At 32.8% G+C, this 12,334-nt stretch overlaps 2 protein-coding genes, 1 long non-coding RNA gene and 1 pseudogene across 3 annotated transcripts; 3 read left to right on the forward strand and 1 right to left on the reverse strand.

The window, feature by feature from the left end:
* The first annotated feature begins 298 nt into the window (after positions 1 to 298).
* LOC124841569 (protein MIZU-KUSSEI 1-like) lies at positions 299 to 1,130 on the forward strand (annotated as a pseudogene).
* Positions 1,131 to 3,368: 2,238 nt separating this feature from the next.
* LOC124841568 (transmembrane protein, putative (Protein of unknown function, DUF538)) lies at positions 3,369 to 5,831 on the forward strand. Its single transcript, XM_047317861.2, has 2 exons — positions 3,369 to 3,984; positions 5,525 to 5,831. Exons 1-2 carry the CDS (start codon positions 3,517 to 3,519, stop codon positions 5,567 to 5,569), a joined length of 513 nt encoding a protein of 170 aa, XP_047173817.2. The 5' UTR covers positions 3,369 to 3,516; the 3' UTR covers positions 5,570 to 5,831.
* A 3,065-nt stretch (positions 5,832 to 8,896) lies between these two features.
* LOC124841570 (non-specific lipid transfer protein GPI-anchored 14-like) lies at positions 8,897 to 10,359 on the reverse strand. The gene is made up of 3 exons (XM_047317863.2): positions 9,854 to 10,359; positions 9,649 to 9,747; positions 8,897 to 9,296 (listed from the first exon to the last, which is right to left on the reverse strand). Exons 1-3 carry the CDS (start codon positions 10,179 to 10,181, stop codon positions 9,160 to 9,162), a joined length of 564 nt encoding a protein of 187 aa, XP_047173819.2. The 5' UTR covers positions 10,182 to 10,359; the 3' UTR covers positions 8,897 to 9,159.
* Positions 10,360 to 10,617: 258 nt separating this feature from the next.
* Positions 10,618 to 11,790, forward strand: LOC148205687 (uncharacterized). The gene is made up of 2 exons (XR_015783312.1): positions 10,618 to 11,213; positions 11,512 to 11,790. It is a non-coding gene; the product is annotated as an uncharacterized LOC148205687 (long non-coding RNA).
* Positions 11,791 to 12,334: the final 544 nt, after the last annotated feature.

Consider the following 12,334-nt stretch of genomic DNA (forward strand, 5'->3'; position numbering starts at 1 on the left):
TTAGATTCCTTTCTTTTCTATTTGAAGCGCACTCCATCCCAGTTTCTTTCCGATTTCCTATATCAGTTGGTGGGACTGGTTATGTTTCTTTTGTCAGGATTCTCTTGCACTCACTATATGAAAGGGGGAGATGGCTAGAATAACAAAGAAACAATTAAATAAACCTAAAAGAAAAACATATTTATCCCTAACAGTAAAAAGAAGAAACCAGATTCATACTCTCTCTGTTTCTCTGTCTCCCTCCCTCTCTCTACTATCTGACCTTCCTTTAAAGCTTGTTCTTCCTTCTCATATTAAGACCCCAATCATGGATACAACCTCAACCCCTCAACCTCAAGACTCATCCTCCAAGAGGCATTTCCATTGGACCAACAAGGTTGGAAATAAAGACATCCAAGTCCCCTCCTCTGAAACAATGTCCAAAATCATAGAGGAAGACGCAAACACAAAGGGAAAAGACAAACAAGAACAAGATGACAAGGGTCTTCCACTCCCAGGCCCTGCTACCACTTCCCAAAGAAGAAAGCTTCAGGCCGTGGTAATCTCAAGGCTCCGCTCCGTCCTCACCGTGTTCGGCAAGAACCGCTCCAACCTTCCCTTTGGCCTCGGTTCTCGAGTGGTCGGCACCCTCTTCGGCTACCATCGCGGCCATGTCCACTTCGCCTTCCAGAAGGACCCAAGTTCCCAACCCGCTTTCCTCAACGAGCTTGCAACACCCATAACCGGTTTGGTTTGGGAAATGGCTTCTGGGCTGGTCCGAATCGCGCTGGAATGCGACAAAGACAAAGAGTCAGAGAAGAAGAGTTTGAGGTTGCTTCAAGAGTTCGTGTGGAGGACCTACTGCAACGGTAAAAAGTGTGGATTTGCCACCAGAAGAGAATGTGGAGCGAAAGACTAGGAAATCCAGAAGGCGGTGGAGCCAATTTCAATGGGTGCAGGTGTTCTGCCAGTGAGTAATAATAGCGATGGAGGTGATGTACATGAGGGCTAGGTTTGAGAGAATTGTTGGGTCCAGAGAAAAACAAAACGTATCAACTTACCTCCTCGAAGACGAACTCCAACCTTCAGATCTACCTCCTCAGTTTTCTTTGCCCCCAACTGCATTGACGAAGAAGAACCCAACTTTTTAAAATCTCATTTATAACAGATGACAAAGTGCGCTTCAACCAAATGCACACTTAACATACTTAATCTCATTTTAAAACTTAAACAACCAACATGGCAGAGAGTGAAGAGGGCAGCTGGCATAAAACGTGGCCTTGCCGTTTGCTACATCTACTAAAAGTTAACGTCGTCCAATTTTAAGGACTAATAGTAAGAGTTTCAAAACTATGAGAACTAAAAACCATCAAAGTTTCGAGTAGGACTATAAGCAAAATCGTGTGATACTTAAGGGACGAAAAATATATTTAATCCTTTATAATTTACCAATAAGATTTAAATCCTCATAGAAAAACCACCATATTTATAATTACGTTATCATTAACGAATTTTATGGCTCATTTCTTTTGGCATTTTACCACTTAAAACTTTTAATTTTGGCACATTTTACATTAATTTTTTAACAAAATAATGATATTTTAAAGAACTTTGAAAACCAAAATAGCGTAATTTTATCACTCTTTTTTTTTTCCAAATGATATCATTTAAAATTTTGTTTTTTTTATGACAAGTAATGACTTTGTTAAAATTTTAATAGACCAATAGAAGGATTAAGGATTACATTTTTTTTATGATAAGATGGGTGAAAACAAATCAAAAGAAAAACTTAAAGTGGTGATAGTTGAATATTTAAATATGCTGTTTAATAAAACTAAAGTTACACTCTGAAACTTAAAAGATGCGAGAGTGGTCTCTCTGCTACGTACGCCCATGCGTCCCACGAGTTTGGATATTATAAGATATTGTGTTAGAAAATATTATTATTATTATATATTTCATTAATATGATTTATTAATTAGACCAGAAAAAACCCAACGACACAATCACATATTTACATTTCTATACATTGTTATTACGTTATTGCGAGGTGATTTCTTTAGAACCAGTAACTTTTAATTCACATGGCAGCTATTTCTTAATAATAAACTACTAAACTATAAGAGTAATGTCCAGATTTTAGAATAAAATAATAACATATCGTATGCTGGTATGAAGTAATTCTCTAGAATAATATCTTTCTCAAAAATATCGAAACCTAGATGACCAATTAAACCTAAACTAATATAAGACTCACTATTTTATTTAGAAACCAATGAGTTTAACCTGATTTATTTTTTGTTATTTAGATTTATATTATATATTTATTATAGTATAATTAAAAAATTAGTTTTATTTTTTTATAATGGGGACTAAAATCCTCATTTCTTCCTAATTTGTTTTTAATTTTTTTATATTTTTAATTTTTTCTAACATTATTATTGAATTACCTTATAATTTCTGTCATGACATGTATTATTGTCAATACTATATGTCACATTATCTTGAATTTAATGTCACGTTACACTCATACGACAGCTAAGAACTTGACATATGATAAAAGAAATATAAAAGATAAATTAAAAATTTGAAAATACCATAAACTAACACGTACAAAAGCGAAATTAACATTAATCTAACATAAGATTTAATTAAATCGTTTTAACAAATAAATTAAATATTTAAACTATTTAAAATAATTAAAAGTATTAAACTGTTAATAATGGAAATAGAAATGATAAATAATTATAATTCAAAGTATACAAATATTATTCAGTGCAGTGTAATGAGTGATGAAGACAATTTCTGGCACCAACAATGGTAGTGTCGACCATAGATCTACAACACTGTCACAAAAGAAGGAACAATAACTACAGTGAAGGAACGAGAAAGAAAAATTAGCTTAAAAGTATACATTTTACCACCTCCAGGGGTGTACATACAAATTATGAGGGTGCAGAAAAAACAAATGTGCAAAAATAATTAATAGTTTGAAAATAAGTAGAAATCGAAAAGCTTGAAATGAATACAAGAAAATTCAACGACAACAAAATTTCCTCTCACGCTACCAGGACACGTGCAATGGTCTCTAAGCGATATATAAACATAGTGTTATTGCAACATTCAGTATTAAAACCTGCAAATTTTTTAATATTAAGACTTGCAATAGAAAGAATAGAATCACTTTCACAAGCTATTGAAACACAAAATCTGCAATGTAATTAAAAAATAACAACTTTAAATTAATATTGCATTATTTAAATACGGTGGTTGGTTATTTAAACAATTGCGTTCAATCATTAAAATATTTCACATTAAAAATGGTGTAGTTTATAGTTATAAGGATTAGTTATTTTATTAATATATTTTGATAAAAACAACAGTTGGAAATTATAGACAGGGGTTGTGGTCTTTAAAGTTGAAATAGAGTCTCTTCCGGAAAGGAGACAAAACGCAGAGATAGAGAGCTACAGAGAATCGTAACACCGCCGGTCGCTGCAATCTCTCTCTATCTCTCTCTCTCTAGAAATTGCCGGTATGGCAAAACGGTCGTCACACGCGCTCGTCATGGCTGTGATCGCTCTGTTCTGGGCGCGTGCATGCACGGCGAAGGAGAGCGTGTACGACGTGCTCCCCAAGTTTGGGCTCCCCAGTGGTCTGTTACCGGACACCGTCACCGACTACACGCTCGACGAGGACGGTCAATTCGTCGTCGTTTTGGCGAAGCCCTGCTACATACAGTTTGAGTACCTTGTTTACTACGACAAAAAAATCACCGGCAAACTCAGCTACGGCTCCATCACGAATCTGAAGGGCATCGAGGTGCAGCGCCTTCTCCTCTGGTTCAACGTCGACGAGATCAGGGTCGATTTGCCCCCTTCCAACAGCATCTACTTCCAGGTCGGCATCATCAACAAGAAACTCAACGTTGACCAGTTCAAGACCGTTCATTCCTGCCGCAAATCACTCTCCTCCTCTTCTCCTTGCGCTCAACGCCGAATTAAGGTTCTTATTTCTTCTTTCAACCCTCGTTTTGTTTTTCGGAATTAGCTGTAATTGGATGCTGTTTTCTCCAAACAACCCCCTCTGATGGGCTCTTATTGGTTTCATGAGATGTATGTGTGATTTATTTGATCCAATTCAGCTTTTATACTTGGGTGTGTGTTTTAATAGATGTGTATCCACATGTTTAGACTTTTCATCTCAGGTCCATGGAAAGATTAGGAGTTATCAATTAAGGTTGTGTTTGGCATAAACATAAGTTACTGAAACCTTTTCGACTGTGGGTTCTTAACATAAGTTTTTGCGCAATATTACCATTGGAGTACTCTAGACTGTATTCCACGTGTAACAATATGACCATTGTGGAAGAACTCAAAGCAAATAAAAATGTGGGGTCATTTGTGAGATGTTAACAACTCAAAATTAGTTCTGCTGGAAAAGTATGCGAGTTCTTAAATGAGATGCAATGTTGATAAAATTGGTTGGTATATATTGAATGACATACAATGATATATTTAGTTATTTTCATAATCTGTTAGCTAGCTTTTCTGTCATAGATACAGATTAAATATTTAATAAAGTAGTTTATGAAAATAAACTGGAAGATTAGAAACTAAGTGTGTGTTGTAAACAAATATATTTTGGTCAAAGGTGTTTGTGTGATTTTGTTGTCAAACATGTTTCTATGTTTTTGGAGTAACTTATAAAACACACTTCAACTTTTTAAATGGGATTCTCTATCTTAACTGCAGAGTTACCCATAAATTAAAACTAAAATGGTATTTTAGAAGTTGGGGGAATTGTCTCAATGAAGTCTATATACGCCCTATGGGCAATACAAGGAACCCCTGCAATGGATCTATTTGTTTGTAGTACAACATTGAACAATATTGTTGATAAGGGTCCATTTGCCCTCCCATAGTTCCTTGTCTTATAAGCAGTTTCTGATAACGCGCCTTCAATTCTGAGGCAGCCTCTAATCATGCCTTGTGGACTAGGGAAAGTAAGGGTACAGATAGTAGAGTGCTGTCTCCTGGGGCAACTTTGAATACGTATTAACTCATGAAATACTAGGACTCCTCAAGCCTTATCATCTCTCATTATGTGCCCAAAAGGCTCACGGGGGTGCTTATTGGGTCTCTAATTTGGGTTAAATCTGGTGGCTCTTTTCCAATAACTTTTACACCAGGAATGGTCTGTGTCTGATGCAGGTTGTTATATGTCATGAATTGAACTTCTGGTAACTGCTTAAGCCTTTTCTAACCTCTGTGTCTGAGCGGTAAACACTATTGATCATACCATCTGATATGAGTATTGTTGCTAGCTTTTCCATAATCTGTTACCCTTGTAAATGAACATAACCAATCTCTCATAACTACACTTTTTCCACAAATTGTATTGTTGGTATGGTAGTATAACTTAATTATCTGCATCTTATTTCCCCTGCAAGTTTCCTGCTCCATTTTAGTCTTGGTATTTTTTTTTTCTTAAATAATCAGAGAAAAACTAACTAGTATAAATCTTTTGCAATTTGTACTTGCAGCTTCCTGCCACGGTAGATGAAATTCCAATGCTTCTGACAGAGTAGATCCCGTTCCAAAAGTATGGCATAATAGAACGACGTTTTAAGATGTTACTGTGCCTCTATTGCTCAGCTTATAATGTCAAAGTGTCAAAACTCAAACTGAGTATGGTTTCTATTTGTTTTTCACGGGAGACTTTTATGAAAATATATTATGTACATACTTAAGTTGAGACTTAAACTTCAAGTCTGTTGCAGAACTTTCTGTTTCTGATCAGATTTAAACGTGCTTAATAATGAATGGCGATGTCGGGTCTTTCAAAAGAAACAGCTTTGCATGCTACCCTTAATTATTTTCTACGTGATCTTTTTCTCTGTGGTTGAATGATTACTTTCCCCGACTTGCTAGGGATTGAATATAATCTAAAACACTGTAATGTCGTCATCTATATCAAGTATTTCCTTGAAGTTAAGTAATCAGTAATATAATTGACTAATTGCGGCATGCTTCTTTTGACTGCATGATGCTCCGAACACTTACACAAGTTTTGGTTACTATTGTATCTTTCTCTATATTTAAAAGAATGCAAACCCCTCTTTCTCATTGTTTTAAATCCATCTTTCTCACTTATGTTCCTTAGGAAACGACTTTGGTCTCGTCACGGCCACTCAAGGCCAAGGTAAATCCTTGATTTAGGTTTTCAAGAAAAAATGTTCAAGATCTTCCTTCATCTTTGAGGGGTCGTTCTTTGGAAACTTACTCTGTAATGCTTCCCGTTAATACAAGATTCCAATTGTTTTCCATTTATTCCAGGAACATAGAATGTTTTGATGAATGTAATAGTAACGACGCTAACTAGAATACACATTAGAAGTCTCATAATCAATGAAAAGACGGTAATAATTAACTCAATTAAATAAGTATATTTATAAACATCAAAATTTTCCACCAAGATGTGATCTAGTATTTCTAGACGCAGATTATATTGTTAGGGTAATAAATTGAGGAGCAAAAGCACTTGCAGTTCATCACCACATTCATTTCAACCTTAGTTGATTGAGTAAGCCTTTAAAAATTTTCATGTCTTTTGTCATGTTTTGGTTGTCCCTGTATTTCATTTTCACAAATTGTTTGACAAGGTGCATTTTATGTTTAGGAGTTTTCTTTTGAATCATAAATTTAAGCTTGAACCAGAACTCGTGTTTGTGTACCTCACCACATGCTCAAAGAGACTTCTATCAATATACTTATGAATAATGATCATAACTTTTCAATTCAGAAGCTCTCATTCTTTTTCAACATTCTTCATTAGCTTCATGTTAAATGATCTTCAATAATGGATTTTCAACGTAGCAATAATCAATCAACATGAACATATTTTCATTGTGTGAAATGACTCATTTCATGTAAATGCCATAAACATGCTCTCTAGTACCAAGAGAGTTTTGATACCACTATGGGAAAATGGGAAACAAAAGTTTCTCACTATTTATATAGCTTAAAACAAACTTATAATATAATGAGGACGATAATAATAATAACAACAACCATGATGATAATTTTAAGAGAATAAATAACATTTTTTTAATGTGAAAAACTTACTTAATGAGATAAAAATAAATCATGAAACCAATAACTAAATGTAAAAGTAGAATCATGAAATGATATCTTTAAATAGTACAATTTGATACAGATTTATCTTTCATTATTAATTTTTTTACTCATAAGATTATTTATTAATTTATGAATGTCTAATATACGTTAAAAATATATATTTTAAGATAAAATATATTTATTGCATCTTACTTCAATTATCCTTAAACTGATTTATTAGAAAAATAGAAATTTATTTGAATATCTTATTGTTATTTAATTGGAAGTTGAGAGAATTTGGTTTTGGTGATATAAGGAATGGATGGCTTGGTTGACGGCTAAATATTATGTGAGCAGTTTGGGATAACAACAAAATGAATGATAGGAATTGATAGAGTAAGTAAGACTCTACGATCAGTTGTAGGAAAAAAAAAAACTCTTAAAATATGATAAAGATGAAAAAGAAAATTATAACACAAATAAAATCAGAATTATTATCATTTTGTCCATCATTTCATACCAGAACGAAATTATTCTATTTTAGCTTCTTTCACATTTGAAAAGCTTAAATAGGTTAATGTGGACTAAATCGTATACAAGTTGCGGGCTAATAAATCTGATTTCTTCCATATCATTTGAGACCTCGAAAACAAGTCTATTAACTGACAACGTGAATTTTAAAAAAAATGAAAAAAAAAATTCTACTATTTTAATCCTAAATTTGACCATTTGATATAAACAACGATTTAGTATAATTTAACAATTATAAGAAAAAATTAAATATTAATGATTCAAACATATAAAATAATAATATATTAAAATGAATTACGAAATAAAATTTAGATTTGTATTTCTAAATATATGATATTAAAGAAATAATGAATAAAAAATTTAATAATATTCAACATATAAATAATAAAAATTAAATAAAAATGTAAGGTAGGTCTGTATGGACTCACGGACTTAAATGTCTAGCTCTTTTCACATTTTTTCACGGCGATTTTCAAGTCGACCGAGACCGATACGACGTGTCTTGTATTATAAATTGTATCGATTCATAGATTTATAAATTAGTCTATTATATAAAATAACATTTATATTTTAAAAAATATTATAACAAAATCTTAAAAAATATATTTACTTAAAAGCATGTCAAAATGATTCGACCCATATTTCCTACATAAAACCGATTTAAAAGTTACTATCCAAGAAATATAAACTATTTACCACCTCTAAACATGATTAATATATCAATTTATGCCTAATGTTTAGAGTTTAGACATCATAAAGTTCACTCTAAAATGTCAAAATCATAAAAACTAGGCAAAAGATTATTGGTCGATTTATATTTAAAATAAATAATTTAAACTCTCAAAATACACCCTAAAATGTCTAAATCCAATTTAAACACGGAACACAACAGGACCATGTCTTCGCAAGTAGGTAAAGCTCACTCTTAAGCTTTAGAAATTATGAAGCTTAAAATTTCCAACACTTATCCTCATTTTCTTTGGACACACACACACACATATATATACCATTTATATTTTAAATCACAAAAGTAAAATAATAAATTAGAAAAAAATTAAAAAAAAAAAAAAAATATATATATATATATATATATATATATATATATATATAATTATATTATGCTTTAAGTTTGTTATTTAATTATTATCACCACTATTTAAAGCATTTGACTAGTAAAATGATTAAACGTCTTTTGTAGCATTAAGGGGTGCTAACAAAAGTGTCAACATTGATTAGTCGATGGTTGCAATGACGTGAACAGAAGGTGGTAGCAGAAAGATATTTAAAACATACATGTTATGGAGGTTAAATAAGAGGTCCCTCTGAATGCTTCCATTAGTTGGAAAATTAATCACTGAGAAACAAAAGAGGATGGGCACACCGAAGATGATAACTAGAGGAAAAAGACAACACACGACCTAGCTAGCTACTAGAACCAACAAATTACATAGTGCATCCTCAACATATCTATGCACAACACATGAAACCAGAACATTAAAAGACACAACCACCAACCTTCCATCTTCATCCTTCAAACCATCAACAACACCAAATTGGATACAAACACTAAGGGTAAAATTCCACATACCACTTCTGTCACCACCCACTTCTTTCCCCACCCTCCATATTTCTTGTTCGCACCACTTGATGGTGTTCCCGTTGCAGAACCTGCAGACAATTTTCAATCCCCCCACATCGTTAAAATCAATCAAAATTATATTTTTTCAATGATTCCATGATTTTGATCCCCGTTTTATGTAATCGGATTCCAAAACTCCACACCCCAATTAATGCAATCAGTTTACTGTGAGGGTATCTCTAGTCTACATGGATCGCTAACACAGCAACAGCAAAAGCTAAGTTTTTTTATGAGTATTTTCTATTGTAATTGTGGTTGTGTTGACTGATTTTGTCTGTATATAAAGAATGCAGAAAACTGTATTCACAACAGCAACTACAGAAGAATGGGATCAAAACTGGATTATGCATAATAAAAGTGAATGAAATAGTATATATTTACCAGCAGGGCCCGAAGAAGGGCTAGTTTTGTTGGTCTGGGCTTTGTCAAAGCCTTCAAACACCTTAGCGTCGGGGGAGTTAGGTTGCAAATGCAAAAGATCTGAAACAAGAAATAAAGTTTCAAAATTTGGCAGGGGCACGTAAGAAATGAAGGGTGATTCATAGATTACAATACGTATGCACAAAAAAAAAGCGTAAAAACTGACCGACACACTGAGTTATGTTAGTGGGTGTTTTGCAAACTTCTGGGAGTTTAAGAGCGAGGGTAACGTTGATCTTGAGGCCAAGACTTGGGTCATCACGATCCTTGATGAGGACGCAGAGGCACCTCTTGCTCTTGTCGATAACTTGTTTGAGACCAGAGCAACAATCCATGGTGGGGGCTGAGGCTTCGCCACTGGCGTAGGTGAGACAACCAACGAGACCAACGAGTTTGTCCGTACAATCTGCTCTGTCTTGGTTAATATCGGAGGTTGCAAAACCGACCAAAAGGAGCAACAGGGTTGAGGAGAGTATTAGATTGGTTGAAGCCATGATTTTTTTTCTTGGAGATGCAAAAAGGAAGAAAGAAAAAACCAAAAAGAACACAGAAAAATGGGTTTGTGGTTCTCCCGTTCTTTCTAATGCTGGTGAGCTTGCTCACTGCTCTGCTCTGCTTGCTTCACTGTTGCAACTTTATCGCACCTTCGTATTACATAGCTTTGCACCCATTTACTAAAATTGAATAGCTATGCCATGTTTAATTCAGGTAATAAATGCCAACAGATACTTCTTGCGTTTAAAAATAACCCAGTAGTTTTTTTAGGTTAAGTAGGGTACATGAATGGTTGAGGATTTTTTAGTATTTTATTTGTGTTTTTTTTTTAAGTTTTGAGTATTTAAAATGTTTTGTATTCTTATATAAATAATTACCAATTGTTTTTGTTGTTAATAAAATCATCTTATTGTTATTTTTGCCTTTTATTTTTAACTCATGGATTCGTCTTTTTTTTTAATTTAATTTGTTTTTTCAACTTGTTGATCATTTTACCACTTTTTTTTTTCTTTAAAGACTAGTTAATTGATGAATTTGGTGATCATTTTACTATTTTTTCTTCCACGACTTGTTAATTCATGAATTTGGAGATATTAGAATAAAAATATATGTAAAGATATAGAAATAAAATTTGATTATTTTAATATTAAATATTTTAATATAAATAATTTTATTATTTTAAAACACATAATTTTTCTAGAAATATTTTTTTAGAGTTTTCTTACTTTTCTTTCTCTAAGTTTTTTCTCTTTATTTGTCTGATTGAAGAATCAATATCATAACATTGATTTTTGCGACGAATTCTTCAATTTAAACCAATCAATTTCTTCATTTGTGGAAGTTGAGTTTCAGTCTTTTTTCTTGGTATTTTTTGTTATTTGTTGCACATGAGTCTTCTTCTACTAACATGCATTTTTTAAGTCTTCTATATGAGTCTTTGTTGATCAGTGGTTCTAATGGTGTGCCCTAATCGTATTTGTGTTGTTCGTAAGGGATTTGGGATTTCATGCGCAATTTCATCGGTCTTTCAAGTAAGGAAAGCTAATTACATTGTTTTTAAGTAATAAATACCTTAAAATGTCTAATTTTATGATTGTATGGTGAATTTGAATGATTGATCTGTGTATGAGTGTGATGTGTTGAATTATAGTTAGGTTCTTAAATTGCATGAATTGATTGTACGATGAAATTTAGGAATGTTGTCTTATTGGTATGACATATGAGATTATTCGAGTTAACGAAGGTTGTGTAATTCGAATTTATATGTTTATTATTGGATTGAATTTATAAGGTTGAAATGACATAAATATGGAGAATTGTGTTCTGCAGATATATGCAAATTCGTTGGGCAAAGCCAAAGTCAGAGAGTTATTTGACTTGGTGGTTGTTGAACGAGAATATACTTCTTGGATGAAGTCAAAGTCAATTACTGATTTGGTGGTTGTCAAGTATATACTTGTTGGGCGTTAAGAGAGTCTGATACTATTTATATGTACTTTTCTAGTATGTTTAATGTAGGACTGTGTGATGTTAAAATGATAGTTGGTTTATCTGAGAACAGTTAGTAAATTTATGAATAAATATGCATGCGAATAATGATGTGTGAAATTGTGATGACGATGAGTTTATCAATGGATATGAGCATTATATGTGTTTGACATAATTTTATGGTGGCGTTTCTTTAGTGTACGCATTGATGCGGGAGTCTAAATGTTAGAGGTTATCTTGTTGCTCTAATAACCACTCAAGCTTAGATAGGGTAGAATGTAGTATGTGGTGAGAGGTGTAGGAGGTCCTAGTCTAAGGAGTTTTTACCTTGGTAAAAAATGATAATAAACTAGCTTTGTGTGTGGTAAGATGAAACTCATTAGCTGAAGAGTAGTAGAAGTCACCATAAGTGCAAGACGCCCAAAAATTTCACCTCAATGTTTGTATTCAAAAATTAAGTCTAGTATGAGTCTTTAGATGTGATATGATTCTTTTTCTCAATGAGTGATGTATGATAATATCTCTATATTTGTTTTATGAAAACTTTTTTGCACATTAATTTACATTGTTGTTTCTTTTAATTTTTCTTGTGTTTTTGTTTGTTTTTATTTTATAATCACTTATTAGTGTGGGCATGTGAGGGATAGGTGTTGAAACATTTATG

This window comes from Vigna umbellata, chromosome 1 (genome assembly GCF_029865625.1).
Source record: "Vigna umbellata cultivar VRB3 chromosome 1, Vumbellata_1.0, whole genome shotgun sequence".
Classification (NCBI taxonomy): Eukaryota; Viridiplantae; Streptophyta; class Magnoliopsida; order Fabales; family Fabaceae; genus Vigna; species Vigna umbellata.